Source organism: Empidonax traillii, unplaced genomic scaffold (genome assembly GCF_003031625.1).
Source record: "Empidonax traillii isolate 1590-97213 ecotype Southwest subspecies unplaced genomic scaffold, ASM303162v1 scaffold209:size809316, whole genome shotgun sequence".
NCBI classification, from domain to species: Eukaryota; Metazoa; Chordata; class Aves; order Passeriformes; family Tyrannidae; genus Empidonax; species Empidonax traillii.
The window spans coordinates 386,277-407,442 of record NW_020955402.1 but is presented as its reverse complement, the minus strand read 5'-3'; the positions used below and the strand labels follow the sequence as shown (position 1 = coordinate 407,442).

The 21,166-nt window shown below is 42.0% G+C and overlaps 1 protein-coding gene across 1 annotated transcript in view; it reads right to left on the bottom strand.

Annotated features, from left to right (window-relative positions):
- Positions 1-19,020, bottom strand: part of SYN2 (synapsin II) — a 168,435-nt gene extending 149,415 nt beyond the window's left edge. Inside the window, exon 1 of the mRNA XM_027887417.1 lies at positions 18,567-19,020. Within this exon, the coding sequence (XP_027743218.1) occupies positions 18,567-18,934 (368 nt within the window). The 5' untranslated portion in view covers positions 18,935-19,020. The remainder of the gene's footprint in view (positions 1-18,566) is intronic.
- Positions 19,021-21,166: the final 2,146 nt, after the last annotated feature.

The window sequence follows — 21,166 nt, the reverse complement described above, 5'->3', positions numbered from 1 at the left end:
GACATCTGACTTCAGTATTTGATTTCCACATGGTCAACTCAACCTGACAAAGCGCTAGCACTGATTAGAAAAACCACAAGGTTTGCAGGGTCAGACTTCTCCAGTAAAGCTGTAACACAAGTGCCATGGCAGATGCCCTGGAAGACTCCAAGTGGCTGAGAATGAGAGCACACCCCCACCACCCTCCTCAACGACTTCCAGACACTGGGACACAGCAGGAAATCGTTTCAGTCATTGTCATTCTGTCTGTACACGGACTGTCATGTCACTGAGATCCAAACTAAAAAACAAACACATGAGAACAGAAAACCGGGAATCCATGCAACAACAACTAAGAGCTGCCACACTGTGTAATACATGTAATATATACATGTTTTAACTCTTCCTTTCATCTGAGTGGCATAGCAGTGAAGAGCCTGAACAGTGTGCAACAATTGCTGTGTCCTCCCAAAAACAGCCATTCTGCCCTTCCTCCATTCTCCACTTTTCACCTCGTGAAGATTCTGACAGTTGTCCATCATCTCTGGCCTTTTAGAGAAAAACAGTTTTGTTAAACTTCTCTAAAATATAATAAGATATTTTATGATAAAGAAATAAGTTTATTTTTTGTTTGATGGGTTTCTTCTGAACGAAAAACAAATCCCTTCCCCTTCACGCTGGAAACGTGATAAATTTCTAGTGTTTACCGAGGACAAATATGTGCCAGTGCTCACATAAGGACTAAAGTGTCCCACATGTTTTTCACCTTTCTGCCTAAATATGCTTTACGAGCGTGCTTCTGTAAAACAACAAACCTGCCCCTCCCGTACAGAGAGAGCAAAGAACGTCCTCCCCACACCTTGCAGCGTGAAGGAGAAGCGGCGGAGCCGGGGAACACGCGTGGGAGGAGGGAGGTGTGAGTGGGCAGGAGCAGCATCCCGGCTGCCGCAGCATCGCCCCCAGCTCCGCGGAAAGAGCAGCAGCAGCTGAGTCACGGCGAGGCCTGCCCCGTGACGGGGATTTTCTCCAAGCTCAGACACATTTCTGTGATGATTAATTTTTCGTTTTCAGAGGACTGAACCTTAGAATTTATGCAAACACATCCTTATTCCTTTTGATGGTTACTGCTATTCCCCTTCCCCAAGGATCTCAACTAAGACTTTTGCCCAAATCCAAGGATGAAATAAAATACATTCTCATACAAAGTGAGGGGAAATTTCCATGCCCACTAATTCTATGCAAACAATTATATTTATTTAAATGTAAAGTATTTGCCTTCTACTCAAGTAGAATTTGATACAGTACAAATATGAACATATTAATCACAAAATCTTTACCAGACCTGGAAATTCAGAAGACACATCCAAGCCCTGAACTTCTTATCATATAATTGCTTTGGATAAAAACCTCTACTTTAGAAATGTAGCAAATCTGTTGCAGTGGTTTGCTACAATGGAAAAGGGGTAGCCTTTGCTGTTCATCAGCCATCAAGAGGTGAAAGGCTCCTCTTCTGAAATGTTTCTGAAATGATAATCAAAGGGCAAGAAAAAAAATTCCAAAGGCAAGACCCAGAATTGCAGGAATTACATCATCATCATCATCATCATCATCATCATCATCATAATAAAGGCAAAATTCTTTTTTAAAGCCAAATGAACGAAATATGCTCTTTGCTACCCATAGATCTTTAATATTTAACATGGCAAACACAAGACTGAAGCCTCTATGATTACTCCACTGAAAATTCTGTGTTTATGTATTTAATTCTACGTTTGCTAGATGCCCACGGGGATAAATACGGTTTGCTACTCATTCTAGATGTGTCTGAAAAGCAGCAAAGAAATAATGATAAACAGTAATTCAATGCAGAAACTGGTTTTTGTTTATTTTGAATTCCACTGCTTTGTAGAATGTCACTGCGTCCCACAAATACAAAACCTACTAAAATTAAGCTATTACAAGTCAATCCTGGTGCATATACAGGAAGTTTAAAAAGCATTTAAAAAGAACAATCAGAATGCAATTCAAATTTTTTAAATCACTTTAAATTATAAATTCTTAATTTTCCTACATTTTCAAGTATTCCCCTGCTTTAAAATAATTTTTTTTAATTATTATTTTATAACTATGAAAGAAAGTTCCCCTTCAAGTCCCCCTCAAAGAAAGCTGTTGCTGCAGCTCTGTGGCACACTGGTACCCAAGGATGTAGACGGGGAATGCAGAAGCAGAAATCCAGTGCCATCATGGCACAGGGAAGAGCCCACACACCGGCTTGCCATGACCTGGGCAGGCTTGCAGCACCTTCAGCCACCAGCAACAAGCTGGGAAGGGGCTGGAGCAGCAGGAGGGGCTGAGGGAGCTGGGGGGGCTCAGCCTGGAGAAAAGGAGGCTCAGGGGGGACCTTCTGGCTCTGCAATCCCTGACAGGAGGGGGGAGCCGGGGGGGGTCAGGCTCTGCTCCCAGGGAACAGGGACAGGAGGAGAGGGAACGGCTCCAGCTGTGCCAGGGGAGGGGCAGGGGGGACAGCAGGAGGAATTTCTCATGGAAAGGGTGGTCAGGCACTGGCAGGGGCTGCCCAGGGAGGTTTGGAGTGCCCAGCCCTGGAGGTGTCTGTAGCACTCAGTGCTCTGGGGACAAGGTGGGGGTCAGGCACAGGGGGGACTCCATGACTGGAGGTCTTTTCCAACCTCAGTGATTCTGTGATGCTGGAATTGTGGCCTGTGTGGCAGTTTCTAATTCCCTGTGACTCTCACACATGTTTGCCTCTAGTGTTTTATTTCCTCTGTATATATGGAGAGAACACGGCTCATCTGGGCAGGTATCTCTGACCAGGATTTGAGTCCATATGCTTTATTTGATGGAATTTCTCACTCACGTAATTCTTTATTGCTAAATTTTAAAAAAATAAATAAATTGAGATTTCTAGGAGTTCCCTACATCTCCTCACCAAAAGCATTCCTGACTTGTAAGAAAAGGAAAAACCAAAAAGGCAAATAGGGGTTTGCCTGCAATTCCTGTATTTATTACAATGAAGCTGTGCTGTTTCTCTGTAATGATGATGAACAGCCATAATTATCATCTGTACTAAGTCTGCCCATCCTTGCAGAACTGAATCCTTACTCAAAGTTGTCCAACTCTCAATTTCATCCTGTTCCTGATTTATTTTGTAATTTGTCGCACTGTGCCCTACAATTCAAGCAAACCCCAGCAACAAAAAACAGGTTCAGGAAAGCCCTGCTATTTTTGACAAGGTGAATGAGCTGTTCACTGCATTCCCCAGTCTGCCATCAGGGTTTCCTTGTCCAGTAATTCTTGGCCTTAACTGCAAAATACAAGCATATGTTTATAAGTGTTATTACTTCTTCCATATTATTCTGTGCTTAATCACAATCCAGAGTTAGATGAAAAATTTGAGATTATTAATGGACCTTTCTTCTCCATGCAATATACTCTAGAATTTTAGCACTTACTCAATCTGTCTTCTCAAAAGCTGGATCACTGCAATGCTGAAAGCATGCAAAAGAAAACAGCATGAAAAAATGGAAGTTGATGCAAACTTCAAACATTTTCCTACGAAAACAGGGTTTCAATATTCCTCCAATGTACTTGTGACTTACTAAATAGCGGTTCAGAATATTAGATATTACAGTAATCTATTTCTGCATTGTGCTATTTATTCACAGGGAACAAACCATGACCAAATTGTTCCCAAATTCTGCTTTACTACTGAAACTACAAGATGTTGTTACTACCTCCAAACCAATGTCTTAATTTAAGTACTATGCACGTATTTCCTTAGTTTTATTCTTTTATACACCAAGATCATCACAGAAAATCTGGCAAGTCATTTTGGCTTTAAGGAAAGAGTAGATACTGGGGTAAAGAGCAGCATGAATGTGAGCTAATAATAGGTTCTTATGAATAAATATTCTAATGAAATAGGAGTGATGGTACTTTTTCTTTGATACATTTCGTTAAAGAGGAAAAACTAATTTCACACAGACAGCAAGTGCTCAAGGAGAGAACCCTGAATTATGACAACCAAAATGCAGTTGATATTGTAACTTAAATATAAGGCAAAAAAATAGGATGTTCAGATAGTGAATGCATTTCAGTGTATCAGTGGTGAACTGAGTGTATCAGTAATGAGTGATGAAAATTTTAAAATCCATTTCTACAGCTTGACCAAGGACAGTTTATTCCAGACCATGAAGCAAAGTAGCTTCTCACCCTTCACAAAAGGCTGTGTACTTGTAACCACTAAGAGCTAAGGACCAAAGGACTCTGTATGAGACTGGAAGAAGGGAAGGATGAGAAGGAAAGTAGAAAAAATTCCAGCAAAGCAATCTGTCAGTGGCTAAGCCACAAGCAAAATGCAAGTCTCAATCATTTGATGTATATATTTTTTCCCAAACAGATGCTACTGCTGTAAACAGAAGTACAATTTCTCAAAGTGAAAAAGGAAAAAATTAAAAACATTTATCCTACCAAAATCCTGGAGAGGGACTTTTTAACAATGTCTGCACTGGCTGCAAGGATACTTTATTTGGAAATCAGAAAGGTACTTCCGAGGTAATGTGTTTCAATAATGGCAAATATTTTATTTGTTGGCAATCACTTTAATGTACACTAAGAATTGTTACTCTTCATTCTGTGATGATTCCTTGATGCAAAAGTCTACACTAAATTTTTCCATTATCTTCTAGCTTTTCCATATGAAGACTCTACTAAAAAGGGAAGGTGAAGAGGAAAATAATTTCCTAGCTGGAGATTCCCCATGGACTCTGCCTGTCACATCCTTACGTGTATTTGTACTGCTGTGAAAGGGAACAGAGCCCCAGGTGATTGCTAATGGTTCGTAGCAAGGGAAGCTGTGACAAATGTCAGGATGATCATGGAATGGAGCTCTCCCTGCACACGGAGCTGTGCTGGATCCACAGCAACACTCCACTCAATACTCCACATTTGGCCTAATACATACTTTTGATTGCTTGAAAGAGCTTTGGAATTTTTTTTTTGGCATTATTTCATTTTCCAGCTTACACTAGAAATTTATAAGCAGAATATCACCATTTATGTCATAATAATTAATGTCATAAACTTTACCTATTTGAAATAAAAGACGGCAAAATAAAGTCAGGAATAAACTTCTCTGAATTAACTAATCCCTAAGAAGTAGATTGAAACAGCTCTTTTACAAAGCAACAAGTAGTAAAAATTTCATGTCTAGTCACACTATTTCTCAAGAACATCACTGCTATCACATGCAGATCCTAAACTGCCTAGGTAGGAAAGTACAAGAGTAAATAAACCCAGGAACTGTGGCAGAACATGCCTAATCACTATTTTATATCTTTCACTGTCACTTCCAAGCCTCCAAGGTACCTTCACCCTAAATGTTCAATTTTGCTTTCAACATGAAGGGTCAGATTAGAAGTTGCTAATAAAAAAAGACTATGACATGAAAAATACAGGTACTTGGAGTTTTCCTCTTCACCCTTTCCAAACAGTTTCACTAATGCTTGATTCAAACAAAAGCAAGTTCTAAAATATTCTTATTAAATAAAAATTTCAACTTATTAAATAGTTCTAGAAGTTTGGTGGGATTTTTTAACATTTTTAAGCTGACTGCACATGGACTTCAAAATATGTAACGGTATTAGTGGAGACAGCTGACAAAGAGAATTGTAAAAGACAGTAACTGTGCATTGCTTCAGCCCAGTTTGATTTGAGTTTCAACAGAAAAAACCCAACTTACTCTTCTTGAATAGAATAAAAGAAGCTACAGAGGCAGGTCCTGAATACCAGAATCTAAATAGAAGTTTGAGTGTGTTAAAGTTGATTGAATGCTTATAATTTTAACTATTTGATCAAAGCTGTTTCTAATCAATTTATTTTCCATTTACAGACTTACAGAACTGCTACTGGTCTTACAGTCACGGGTTTTTACCCTGAGTTTTCAAGCAATGTTTCAGACAAAACTGAAGGAATTGTTCTCGTTATGCAGAACAATTTTATGCCTTGGACAACTCTTCCATGAAAATATTCCTGATTTACTGCAGAAAGAGACATAGAGATGTGCACACCTTCACACACATGCATGGTAAGATCCCTGTTCTTGATGCCCCAAATTAAATTAGTCCTGTCTGCTAACGAGATTACGAGATTACCAGTCACAGCACACAACTCAATCATGCAGCAGAGATCGTGACTTTGATCAACCATGTATTACAACAAGCTGCTTTTGCTGATTAGTATCATTTACTTGGATTTATATATTGCACATAATCCTATTTTCCACCATGAAAATTATTTGCTGAATTCCCCAAAGTGAAAATATTCTCTTCTCATCTTGAGGAGTCCAAGGTCTAGAATTAAAGAATTTCTAGTCATCTATTCAAAAACTAGTTTAAAATACAGCTTTATTTAAGAAATACAAAAGTGCCTTTCTATTCTTGTAATACTTCTTCAAAACAGAAACTTTGGAAGAATCCAACTAGTAAATCAAAAATTCTGCAGTGTACATGTCCTGCATTTCAGGATATGAGAAGTATTCTGATTTCTAAAAAATTCTCCTTACTAAAATTTTCTTTTTGCATCTTTTAATAATTTTTTAAATAATTTTTTTAATATATTCTAAACCTACTAGTTATGGTAATAGGATGATTACTCATTACTTGTCCAAACTACAGATTTTAAGATGACTGCATCTTTTCAATGGCCCAGCATGAAAAGTTCACGTTTACTCATTCAGATCATAAGATAAAATCACACATGAAAGCTTTACTATCCTTTATTCTTCTGGGGTTATTTTGTGCAACGTCAGTAGTTGCAGAAGTGCTGTGACAAACCTGCAAGCACAATAATCCTGTAGCCCTGGCTGGGGCAGCAGCCGGACAGTGTCCCAGCAAGGGGACAGTGTCCTTTCCCGGAACGTGGCTTGGCACTCACTGCAGTCAGCAATAATAAATCCCCTACCACTGCACAGGCAGGGACACAGCCCAAGTGTGTATGGTACAAACAAGAATCCTGGATTACAATTACACATTGCAGGTGATGGAAGATTTGATGTTAGAATATCTGAGTTACTCTGACCAAAAATCTGAGCAATGAGAAAGGCACCAAGGTTGAAATTTTTCAAGTTCTTTGAATTCTTCATCAAATAATTGAAAAGAGGCCAGTAAAAGGAGTTGTTAAAAAATTATTTGCCAGTTTTAAGCATTATTGCCTTAGGTAAGAGCTCTGGGTACAAACAAGCCTGATAACATATTTGAAAAGTTATGGCTCTCTCTTTAAGAATTCTGGTGGTGTTGGATCAAGGGTTGGACTGGATGATCTCAGAGGTCCTTTCCAACCCGTCTGATTCTGTGATTTTATGATTCTAAGATTCTACTCTCTGTTTGACCCTAGAAAATAAATGTTTTCTTGATATCAATTAGGTTTTCTTCCTTTCAAACACTCCATTAAAAATTCACAAACTGGAAGGAAAAAGCCTTGAAAGGAAGTAACGTTCTCTAAACCTCCCACTGGTGTTTGCTAAACAGCTGCATGCACAAAGTCTTCTTCCCACCCTGACAGACAGACAGCATCTTGCCACACGTTTTTCAAAAGGCTGAAACCAACACTGGAGCTCTGTTCCACAGAAAGCATCATAAATTCATTGTTCTAGACCCCTCAACCAAGAAGTGACTAACAAACATTCAGGAAAAAGCTCAGTAACAAGCTACCTCAAACACAGCAAAACAGAAAATACAAATTTAATTATTACAAGATATTCTCACGAGACCCATCTCCTGAGTGACTTTTCACTGGCACAATGGAAGAGCCTCTGTTTATTCCAGTGCAACCCAATAGCAAGAAAACTACAACCACAAATTATTTTATATATGGACTTTGCCCATCAGGGAAAATTCCTAAAAATTCTTCTTCGAAAAAGAAATTATACTTCTGTGTACATACACACAAATACATCCGTCACTACACATACTACCAAAAAAGGAACCTTTTTGTTGTTGTTTTAAGTGCAATGTCTGTGTATTAAAACCTCATTACAAATACTTTAAATATTCTTTTACTCTGAAGTTTTAGAAGTGCTACTACTGCAAGCACTATTGTCATTTATTAATATATATTGTATGCAACAATTACATAAGGCTCAGGAATAATAAATTTGGTTTTCAGTTCAAAGACAAAGGCTTCATAAATAATTTTTTCTAATTAAAAATATCCCTGGGGTTTTTATTTACCTTGAAAAGTGGATGGCTATAACTATTAAGTAAAACAAGTCCTGTAGTTACAGCACATTATTTAACCATATTGCCACTCGATGGAATTAAACATATTTGTTGCGTTTTACGATAAAACCTTTTTATCACACTTCCAGAATCATAAATCTGATGTGGTGGCTTTTCTAATAAAATGGTTTCGGTCCTACAAAAGAAAGAAACCTTTGACATTTTTTAAAACTTTCTTAATGACAAACCATGATGAAGTGTGTACATACATAAAGAGCTTTCACTGGAAATGATCTCCAGTGCAAACCAAACCATTGCAGCAAACTCAGATGTGGGGAAACAGTGCTCAGTCTTCCTCTCTGGAACCATCCAAGTTCACCAAATGTGAGACTAAAGATACTGTGACTGATCTCAGACTGGAGTTTAATGTACTACATCTGCATTGTTTCCGTGGAATTACAATCAGTTTTATTAGTAAGAAATCAGAAGCAATGAAGAAGAAATGAGGTTAAACAACACAAACCTGAAGTTAGGCACAGAGCTATGTATACCATAATGGCCAGTCTCTTCGCGAACGAAGAACCGGGGAAGGTCTTTCCACCTTCCAGCCTGCGCATTGGATTTTTTAGGTGAGACACAGTGTGCGCAGAACTGAGCCCACCCTTTAATCCTGAGGTTCATCTGCTGGGGCCAAGCACGCTTGGACGGTGGCAGCGAGGTCCTCAGGACGTAGATGGATTGCCTTACAGGGCTAACGAGCTCCATCTGCCCGGGGAGGGGCCCCGACCGGGAATCGAACCCGGGTCTCTGCAGTGACAGTGCAGTGAATTTTCCCCTGGACCACCGGGGGCTCCCACCTGACTTCTCCACCCCATGAGGAAAAACCCCCCCAAGTTGCCCTTCCTGGCCAAGCTGGGTTTAACACACACCACAGGAAGGTCAAGTTGCTACTTTGGCTTTAAGCTAGTAAACTTCAAGGAATTCCCTTAAATCATAACACTAAAATAGGAGGCATTTTAACTTCTGCTTCCTCCCCCCTCCCTAGGCTTGTTTTTATCTCCCCCATACAGTCACCCCTGGTTTCTCCTGCAAGAAGTCAATCTTATCACAATAAAGGATCTTGGCATCTGCACACACCTCATCAGGAAGCAGTAAGCACGGAGCTGAGCAGACTCTGGGCCCTACAAACCAGGCAATTCAACAAAACAAGGCAATGTTTCATAAACAATATAAGATTGGCAAGGTCAAAACTGGGAGACAGCAGCACTTCTTCATGAGAGAACCATTTTATTTTCAGATATGCATGGAGGATATCTAAACTCACACTCAGTTCTGAAATTCCTACTCAGAAGGTTACAGGGATGAAGGTACTTTTGACTCCTAGAGACAGGGACACATCCACACACAAACATAATTTGGGATTTATTACTAGTCATGCCACAGGCTTTATGCCTTCTCAAAAACACCAAAATAATTATCTCCTAATTAATTCAACATGAGAAGAGAAAACGGCCTCCAACTGTGCCAGGGGAGGCTCAGGTTGGCCATGAGGAGGAATTTGTTGCTGGCAAGGGTGGTCAGGCAGTGGCAGGGGCTGCCCAGGGAGGTTTGGAGTGCCCAGCCCTGGAGGTGTCCAAGGCAGGCCTGGCCGTGGCACTCAGGGCTGGGGACAGGGTGGGGATGGGGCACAGAGGGATCCATGGGCTGGGAGGGCTTTTCCAACCTCAGGGATTGTATGAGCTGCAGCAGCTCTCCAGTAAGCAGCACATATTGTTGATAGTTTGGTTTATGACTGTTAATGCTCAATATTTATGAGGAAACCATTAATCAAGCAAGGTCAAACATGAAACATCTATTTTAAAAAAAGCTGAAGGAAAGTGCATTTAATGGTTGTACCAAACCTGCCTTTTCTAACAACTTCCACCACCTGACTGGCTAATGGTGGCATGTGATGAGGGGCAAAAACAGGTCATCACACTCTCAGAGCTGTTTGGGTTTAGAAAGGAAAATAGGGAAAGCCCATTTATGCCTCTATCTGCACTGCTGGGACCAAGTCCTTAATGTCTCTTTTCCTGCCCCCACCTCATCTGAGGAGCTCACAGTAACTTCCCAAGCGAGCCCACGCACACACGGGTTTTGGGAGGTGAAAATGAAGGGAACGGCGTTCCCAACCATTCCCAGCTGAACTTACACAACACTGTGACATCCCATTTGGCTTCTACCAGCTCCTATCACAGACACAGGAAGGACACAGACAACTACAGTGTGCAAAGAAACCCGGGTTCTACAAACCTGGAGCTCCGTGCTTTTCAGCACTGTCTCCGGGAACAATCTGGGAACAAATGAATCCCACCTACATTTGCAATTCCAAGAGGAGCAAGCAGGTGTGGTCTGGCAGCCCTGCCCAGCATGCTCATGGATGGGCAGCCACAACCACACACCCCTCACTATTCCCTGACACATGCAAAGGCACCAGGCCACAGCTGAGGGGAACCCTGCACTGCTCGAGACACCTGAAGAAAAACCAGGAACAGCCTCATCAGATTTAAGAGTCAGTGTCTTCTGAATTAAACACTTCCATCACCTATGCTTGTAAATGGATGAACCCTACTCACCAACTTTTTGATAGGAATCAGTTCATCATTATTTGAGTGTCAGCCAGGTAGGGACACACCTCTGGTGACAGTGGCTGTGGTAAAAAGGGCAAAGTCTTCATGCTTTCTGCAAAAGCTTAAACAAGTCTGCAGCTCTTGTTCCCACGAATACCTGTCCCCCCAACTGGCTGGCTGAAAGCACAGGAGCTGCTCTATGAGAACACCAGTTTGACTCGGCACAGATAAAGCTGTTTAATTAGCAAAGGCAGTAGTGCAATCAAGCAAGCATTTTTCGTTCTAGACCAAGGTATGACGCTGCCCTCTCACCCACGGGGGCTGCGAAGTCTTATCACCTCATGGCACAATTTTTTCACTCCACAAGGTAAACCACCTCATCTTTGGAAACAGTATCATTATTTCAGGTAACATTTACTTCATAATTTATTGCTTCACTTTTTGTTGTCTACAACACTGCTTTCTCTGCCAAGTTATTCTTCTCCATTCTTGACAATTTTTCCACCTACTTGTAATTACCCTTTGCTGGTGTGTTCATCCAGCCAGGTCCAGAACCCTTCTGTGAAGGTTGTATATGGAAACCTGACTGTTTGTCAGTCTCTTCCTCAGACACAACTTCATACTCACGTATTTTCACTAAGACCTTATGTTTTTAAATGCAGATTGCAGTGTACCTACAAATGTATAAAAATCCCAAACATCAGCCTATTTCAATGATATTTAGGCAGGTTTCCAAGAGCTAAGGTAATACAATTATGTGGTATTGGATATGAGTTCTTCCATGGGTGATTTGCTTGGTGCTATTAAGAACTGGGTACTAAAACTGCATATACTGAAGTCACTGCTTTAAGAACCTACGGATACTGCAGGAATGGTTAGCATCAGTCTTTTGCTTTCACCAAAACATGTACAGTCTTCCAGTGTCCTACACTGTCTGCTGAATGGCCAACATCCATTTAGCAGAGACAGCTCAGAATACAAGAAGTCCCCTAGACACACTTTTTCAAGATGAACAATAAGAAGTCTAATATTATAGGTTTTAATAATCTATTCTTTCAACAGGTTATAATTTGCTACTGGCAAACCATTACCAAATTCTGAATAGATTGTAAGTAGAATTTCTTATTCAGTTGGTTCTACAGTCTAATAAGCAGTTTGTTATTCCTTTTAACTCTCACTTTACTCTCATAACTTTGAAATAAACCTGCCTAAAATCCATTATTTCCTTGCCAGTTTTTCCATTTACTTTCTGTGAAGGCAAACTTTAGAAGAAAACATTGGCAAACCTTTTTTTTCTAACACAACTTATTCAACTAAACATTTTATTATAGGTTTCATCAAGCTTCAGAGATATTTGTTATCTCTCCAAAGAACAAGAAAAGAAAAAAATTCACTTGAATCTTGAGCACAGGGAACACAGGTGGGATGGGGGAGGACAAGAGAGAGAATCTGTCCAACTCTATAGTCAGAATCTCATATACACTAAGTTGCCTAAAATAACATTAGAGTCTGTAAGAGCTTGTTTAGATAGAGCAATACACAGAGTATGGAGGACAAAGTGTTTCCCACTAAAAGCTTTTTTAAAATTTTATATCTAGTCAAAGAGGTAATCTCTATCCCATACTGTGTTTTGCTATTTATACTAATATAGCCACGTATTACACATGACAGAACTGTAGATAAACAGAAAAAAAAAATCAGCAGTTTTGTCTTAGATCATCTTAAAATACCAGCACACACAGTGTCTGGTGCTGTACCAGCTGGCTGTTTCAGTGAACAGACATGAAACACAACTTGCATGAGGTTGCTGTGCACTCCAAGCTGAGAGCTGTTAACATGTTCCACATTGCAGAGAGCTCAGCTGCACGTCCTGCTCCTCACACGCCGGCCAGTGTGCACTTAAAATGTAAACCACGGACCAAGAACAAGTAACACAGCTCAACGAGCTAAACTTCACTGCTTTTTTCACAGAGTTCAGGATAAACTTCACCTTGCTCTGCAGAAACCCAGGTGGTTTCCTTTGCGTGCCCGTGCCCTCCCAGCCCAGAGACACATGTGTCTGCATCTCTCCTTTAATTGTGTTTTTATTTTGATTGCAAAAGCAGAGAGCCCTTAATGCAGTGCTGGAAACTGCAGTGTGTGCTGGGAAGTAGTACTGATCTAATTACCTGCCTGTAAGGAGCTAAGCACACGCTGTCTTCATGTAAAATCTGGCTGCCAGTTCCTTTTTGGAGTGCTAGGGCCTCAGTCTAAAGGCCATAACTACAATTAGACTGAAATGTCTCAAAAAGATAATTCTGAAATAGGAAATTTTCATATGAAGCAAAAATTAGAGAGAAACCAAAGTAAAATCTTTATCTCCCTTGCTCAGCTTCAGGGGTTTTAAGAAACCTATTGCCTCCTTGAAAGATTACAGTGTTATCCCAAAGACAAGGTTACTTTTACTTTAATATTAGGAGTTTCTTGTTGCAAAAGGCACAGCAGCTGTTAATTAGCATTTTAAATTAATAAAAGCAACTTAGTATATCACGGAATCACAGAATATCCGGAGTTGGAAGGATCATCAAGTTCAGCTCTGAGGGGAATGGCTCCTACAGGAGACTGAACCCCTGACCTTGGTGTTACTTGCACCAAGTTTTAACAAACTGAGCTCGAGTATTTTTTTCTTCCCATAGAAAGTACATCTATCGATAAGATTACCTTTTCCTTACACTCTACATTTGGCCATTTGGTCAGTTTTAAGAGCTTAGACTCTTCTAAAAAGCAGGCTTCTTACTCCTCTGCACCACCACTGGCCTTGCCTGGCCTTGCCTCCAAAGGTGTGTCACCTTCAGCCCCCCTCCCTCTGTGCAGTCAGTGCCAGTCCCATGTGTGCCCACGCCCTGGGTTTCCCTCCCCATTCCACATCTGGCTCTGTGCTTTATCCTGGTATGCTCTGTCTTGCCAGGAGGCTGCAAGGACACTGTCCTTCTCCAGAGTTATCCCAGAGGACTGGAGAGTGCTCTGGCAAAGCACTTGCCCTCATTTATGCATTATTGAAATCAAATGATAACTTCTAAAACTGGAAAACTTGCTAACAGAAAACCCACACTGAATGCAATAAAAACTGCATTTACTAAATCAACATGTTACAACCAAATAAGATAAATGAGCATTCTTGTCCATCTGGAATAAGGAAATACTAATTAGTTATGCACAGTTGAGCCACTGAACAAACTGAACAGAAAGACTGCAATGAATTCTCACGGTAGAGCATTCATGCAAATTGTTTGGTAGTTATCCTACATAAAACAATCACACGTATATTTTTAATTGAAACTGTTTCCCAACTTCTAGTAAATGCAAAAACCAAACCAAACCAAAAAAAAAAAAAAAAAAAAACGAACCCCCCCAAAAAACACAAGCACCCAAAACCATAAAATAAACACAAAAAAACCCAACCAACCAAAAAACCCACTAAACCCTAAGAAGCTCATGCTGCTCGCTTTATTACATTTTTGTATCATAAACCAGTGTTTTTCTGCACTATGACAATAGTGTTCATATTAAATACATTCTTGATGAGCAATGTTTCCCCATAAATGACTCAGTCATTTTAAAGCAGAAAGTTTGCTCTTCATATAACATTTGTCCCAGCCATTTGGGGATCATCTTTTGGGCCTATCACAAGATGACTAACTACTGAGGCAGCAAACATTGAAAGAAATGTGTAATTCTCCAGCAGAAAAAAAGGATTCTGATACTTTTAACCATATTTGTGCTTAAAAATACAAGAACAAAATTTTCCATCTCCTTTTTATAGTTTCATCTTTACTACCAACATGTTTTATATTCAATCTTTAAAGCACAAGACAGACTAAGCAATGATTAGTTTTCGATACTGAAACAGCTTTCTAAATGTTACACATAAGCTTTTAATAAAGATAATAATCTACACAAAGCATTTTGGCACCTTGCCACTGATGTATGGCCTCTCATCAATGGCTTGTTCAGCACTGAATATTCAGTACTTTTTGTGTACAAAACAAAATGGCTATTTCCTGAGAATATGAAAAACATTTTAAAATAAACTTATCTGGACACTTAGTGCAGAGCAGTGACTAGGAAACCAGAATTACAAGAAAAGGTTAAGCAAGCTGTCTAGGTTTTAATACTCTCCTGGATGACCTTGAACAAATTATTTCACTTCTTAGTTTCCTCCATTTGAAAAGCTCTCAACAAAGATCCCTAAAGCTGTAAAACAGCCATTGTCATCTGCCACATCAAATCATCATTAAACCAGCAAGTGGTTCTTGAAGCTTTTCCCCAGCACCAACAGATCCACAGAGCACCTGTGAATCAGGCTCTTTTCCGCTACATCTTTACATACTTTGTGAGGTTCTCAGTCAGAGATGTTAACTCAGAAAAGGGTTCTGGACATCAAGCTATCAAAAAGCGCTGTTCAGTACACACCTGCAGTTGAAAAGGATGTCATATTCAAATGCATAAAGAACAGCACTGAAAATAAAATCAGCTTTTTGATGCCTTTATGTAAATTAATAGTACTGTTCCATTGGAAGGAGTGTTTGTATTACAGACCACCTCTTCCTTATGGTGCTGTTCTGGAACGACAGTGTCAAAGATAATTGGTGAAAATGACTGCTGGCTATTTGCTTCCACCTTAGGACCACAGGATCATTTCCTGTATAAACTGACTAAGAGAAAGTCTTCCAGGAGAACCAGAACCAACAAAGACCACTTGTCCTGGATTTGTCTCTGACAGCTGACTAGAACCTTCAGGCAGTTTTTCTGTTTTCCTTTCACTTGCCACTGAGGCATGTGTAAAGCTACAGTTGGTAGAGCAGCTATGACATCATCTTATTTTGCAGTCCTGCCTTCAGAAGAAGATCTTAGAGGTCTCTCTCATCTAGGTGGCTGCAAGTTTCAATGAACCTGTAGGAAAATAATTATCTTTCACAGCTCTAACATGTATTGGATTGAGAAAGGAGGATAGTTTGACACAACAACTGTATTTTCTCTTTCCTTAAGTCAGGTAACATGGCAAAATTATTAAAAACTAGTATAGATAAGCCAATTCTCCCATTTTTTGCCCTGTCCTATCTCATGAAAGTAAAGTAATTTTCAAGACTTGCATTAGGACAAACCTCTTAGGGCAAGAAACTGAGGAAAGATGCCATTGAGATCAAGATTATAAAATGCAAGCAACAAGTGAGCATTTGTTTCTATGCAGAATATCCCACAGGATTCCATTAGCCTCAGCAGCAACGCTAGGTTACTGAATCTCAGGCTTTGAGTCAATAGTTCATAGAAATAAAATATAGTAAAAATAAAATATCCCCTTGATGCCAGAGTAAGAGAGAATATCGTTTGCTGACAGATTCCTCTGGCCCTGGATGAAAAGAGGATACTGAATCAGCAGGATTTCAGTGTGATCCAGACCAAAATCCTTTGATTTCTATTGAAACTGCAATCCAAAAGCAAGACATAGACTTTCAATTTAAGACAAACACAATACAGCTCAAAGCATCACAAGCCCAAATGCCCAGGATATGATCTTCCTCTCAGGATTAATGTAAATCAGCTGGACTGGTTCCTTAGGAGGCTCCAGGAGATGATTTGGTGCTGTTTTTCCCGTTATTGACGGGCTTTGCTCAGTGCATCACATGACAGCAGCTCTCCCAACCTCCTCTTGCTAAACTGCACGGCAGTGCAGCACAGCAGGCAGGGGGCTGGAGTGGCCACAGACCGACACTCACCTGCTGCCAGTTCCAATCTTCCTTTTGCCCCCCCTCTGAATTATAATACGTATTCCATTTTAGCCCATGTGGTCAAATACTACAGCAGATCAGTGCATATCCATATGGACATCCGTACTCCCAAAGGCATGGAACAAACTCTCCTGCATGTATTACAAGAATACACAAGTATCCGGAGTTAGAAGGGACCCACATGGATCATACATATATTTTTCAAAATTTATTTTATAATCTGCAGTTACAGAGTACTCGTTTCTTGGAGAGGAAAGAGCCAGTACAACAAACTGTTCTTTCTAGAACTAGTATGTATCCATGTCGCATACTATGCAGGGGGAAAATAAATTTAAAACAATTAAAAAAGCAAAAGCAAGTAGGCACGAGTAATGTTGTGCACATTTGTCACTGCTGGAGTGCTCTTGGTGGCACTCACCATGCAGAGCTTTAAAAGCTCTGCCACTATCAACAGATTGTGTTGATTTGGGGTGCATCTATAAAGTACGTAAAAAATGCCATGTCCTCAAGACACAGGATGGCTTCAGTGAGCACTGAGAAAATCTGAGACAAACATTATAAACATACAGAGTTACTGAATTTCCCAAGCAGAGATCTGTGCACTGTAGAATATGGAATAAATAGATGTTTCTGCAAGGCAGTGAGCAGTGTCCATGGATGCATCTCCATGACGTAGGTACAGAGGCTGCCTTAGTCTGGCAGATACAACAACCCCTTTTTTTAAAAAAAAAGATAACACACACAACCAACCACAAAACCAAACACAGAAGGAAAAAACCTGAAAATTGTAACAGGTAATATTATCTTAACATTAATAACATATTTGCTATAAATAAAGGTTTACATTTTTATTTCAGGTATTTTATTAAAGTAGCAATTAAAGCAAATTGGATAAATTGGATCAAATAATAGAACTGCACAAGTCCATTTAGACAGTAAAACTGTAAATTTGAAAAGCTGACAATGAAATATTCCCACAAAAAGCCCCACAATCCATTATGGAATGATGTCAGTGTTATAAAAACATACTTGTTTTACTCTGTATTATTTTAAGGCACTGTTAAGACCTTCTATACTGTAATTAGCAAGAGCGAATGAGAGGATTCACAGCTTGATGTGCAAACACACAGGGAAACAAGTGAAAGAAGGATTAATAGGAATATGTCCTTCCTATAAACCACAGCATCCACTGGAGCCGTTCGTGATAAACAGGTCTGAAACAGCCATAACCTCTCCTGCTGGTACCAGCCAGGCACAGGACAAACGAGCTGATGTACAGTTTCAGGTTTTATAAATGCCACATTTTTAATGCGGATAGTGGAAGGAAAACACTCGGCCCAAATAAAATCTGCCAAGTTAATTAATCTAACCACACGAATTCAAAGGGCTACGGTAGAACCCAGGGCTGGTCCTCAGTACCCTGAAGGACCTTCACCCGAACACGCATTTGAGACGCTGCCACAGAAGCAGCGGGATCTGCGTGACAACAAACCTGCTCGTAAACACACGTAACACTACGACCACACGCAGTTACACACAGAGAAGATGCCCAGGACACCTAAAGCCTACCTGCCACTACACACGGGTGCTTTATTTCGCCAGAGAACACAGGATATGCTTTGTCAGGGCGGTAAATACGTTTTATTCAGTGTAGTGATGGAGAACAGATTTCACGGCTAGTCAGGCGCTCCGGGGCTTGCTGGTTTTTGCTCCATCTTCCAGCTGGTGAGGCTGCGCTCCAGCCCCCAGCGAGGCCAGGCGGGGGATGCTCCGGACAGCGGGCGGGGGGCTCTGCCGGCCGGCCCGGCCCCCGCACCCGCAGCTTCACCCCCGGGGCCCGAGGCGCGTCCCCCCGCCCCAGGTGAGCCCGCACCTGCCAGGGAAAGGATCCGCGGGGGAAGGGACCGCAGAGAGGATGGGGGAAGGACGGGGGAGGAGGAGGAGGAGGGCGCGGAGGGGCATGCGGGGGCACCTACCAGTCCGTGTGCGGCTCGTCGATGACCAGGAGCAACTTGAACTTTCTGCCGACAGCCGCGGAGACAGCGGAGGTCGCGTCCACCAGCCCGGCCGAGGCCGCCGTTTGCTTCACGGCGTTGGAGAGCGAGCTGAAGAAGCTGCTGCCCGCCGACTGCTGCTGCGGCGGCGGCTGCTGCTGAGGGGGCGCGGGCTGCGGCGGCTGCCGGCGCTCCGCGGCCGGGGAGGCTGAGGCGGGGGCCGAGGAGCCCGCGGGAGGCGGCGGCGGCGGCTGCTGCGGCTCCGGCCGCTGCAGATCGGTCATGTAGCCATTGGGCAGGTTGGCGATGAAGCTGCTGTCCGAGAGCCTGCGCCGCAGAAAGTTCATCATCTGGCCGGGCGGGAGCGGCGGGGCTGCGGCGGGAGCGGGCGCGGGCTCTGCGATCCGCGATCCGCGATCCGCCGCCGGGAGCGGTCGCCGCCTCTCTGCGGCCGCGGCGGCAGCGCCGCCTCCCCCGGCAGCGCCCCCGCCCGCCGCCAGGGGGCGGCCGCGGCGGGCCTGGCGGGCTGAGGGGCAGCGCCGGCCCGGGCTGAGGGCTGGGAATCATCCCCGAGCTACGAATCATCCCCGAGCTGCAGCCCCGGCGGGCTCAGAGTGGGAATCGTCCCCGAGCTGCAGCCCCCGTGGCCGAGCCAGTCGCCCTCCAGCGCAGCAGAGGGTGGCGGGGTGGCGGTGGAGGGAAGGGAGCGCTGGAGCAGCCCCGGCATGGCCCGAGGCACAGCGGGCAGCGCGGACAGCGGCGCTCGCTCCAGCCGGAGCAGGGCACGGTCCGGCCGCTCCCCGTGCAGCCACTGCAGGGAGCGAGGGCAGCGATCCCAGCTCCAGCTGCGCTGAACCTGGCAGCGGACACTGCCGCACTGGCATCCCCCGAAATGGTCATGAACCTCTATTATAATCCCCCCCCTCCGGCGGTTGTTTTTAAAAGCAGTTTAATGAAGGTGATGATGTGCATCTTCAAGCAATTCCACATTGTCATGAGAATTATGGGTGCTTTTCCATCTCTTAAAAGCTATGCTTTCTTTAACAGTAATTTGAATTCTTTTTCCCCCGCGTTTTGGGATAATCCCTACATATTTAACGTAAAAGACATAACTCAGCCTTTATCCTTTTATGCAAGATACACATAATCACAAATCATTTTGCAGTTCATCTTTCCAGGCCATGCTGGGTCTAACTGGTGCTCTAATATTAAACACAGTAAATTCATGCCATGATTTCTTTTTAAAGTTTAAGCACCTTAACAGTTTGAAGTTTACGTGTTTGAAAGCAGAACTGCACAAGAGTCTGTAATGAATGGCTGAATTTAGAAATGTTCATGTGCTATATGATGACAAATACTAATAAAACAGAAAGCTTATTAGAAGATGGCTACATTTTAAAAACCATGGACATACTGGGGGAAAACGTTGCCTCTGCCAAGCCATAATATGTACGTGCAGGTACAGCTTGTTGCATGTAGGGCACAGAAAATGTAAACAAGTGGAAGCACCCTGAGCTACAACTGCAATTAGAGTGTTCCTGTCACTTCTCCGCTCTATGGCCCACGCTGCCGGAGAAGGTGTGGACCTGCACTTACATCTAGATAAATTTAGGTCTAGTAGGATCTAGCAAGAATATTTTTCTCTTTGTAGTGTTGAGATCTCTTGGGGCCATTTGTATTTTTTAAAAGCATGTCTGTAAGTGCAGTAATGTGATTTAAATCAGCTACAACACATGACAGAGAAGCAAATCACTTAGAACACTGCAGTTCACCATAGCAAGTGCAAATGTAGCATTTCCACTCATATTACACATGCCAAAAATGATAAAATTCACAAGACTGAGGAACTGTTTGTTGTATTGAAACTCCATCCTTCCTTCTCATCTAAAAAGCTGACCAAAGTCAAAGGAAAAAAAGGGACTGCTTATACTTTTCCAGATGTGGATTTTTATATGATAGAAACTGTTTCATGCTCCCTGTAAAGGGATTGCTGAAAACACTCTTAACCAGTCTGATACTGAAAAATTCTGTTTAGATATTTGTTAGATTCCCATTCGAGATTGAGGAGCAGTTGTACAATATTGTACTGACAACATTCACTCGGTCTTGTGGAGCCCAGTTAACCATGGCAGGAATGAGCTGTGTTACATTTTGCTGTGCACATCAGCAGAAGTATTTGCCAGGTTTTTACTAGAGGGCTGAAAACTACCTTCTGTGTCAGCTGTGTTCTTTGTAGGAAGACAAGATACACGTAGCAAACGGAAATGATAGGGAGCAACCTGCATGTCAAGTTCCATTACCATAAAACAAAATCAAAGAAATATTCAACAGAGTGGTTAAGCTGCTCAAATGTCACCGATGCAAGATCTATCCTTGTTAGCATATCTGTGTGGAAAACTTGGTTTTTGATTGATGAAACCTGATTCCTAACTGTGGTACTTCCTCGTAGGTTCTCAGCCCAGCAATTACTTTCAGATTTTAAGAACTGATTCTAATTGATTAATATACTCTCCAATACAGTTGCCCTTTCTGGTTTCACAAGGTATTCAGTGTTTGGACAAGTAGCAGAAGCCTTTTCACTT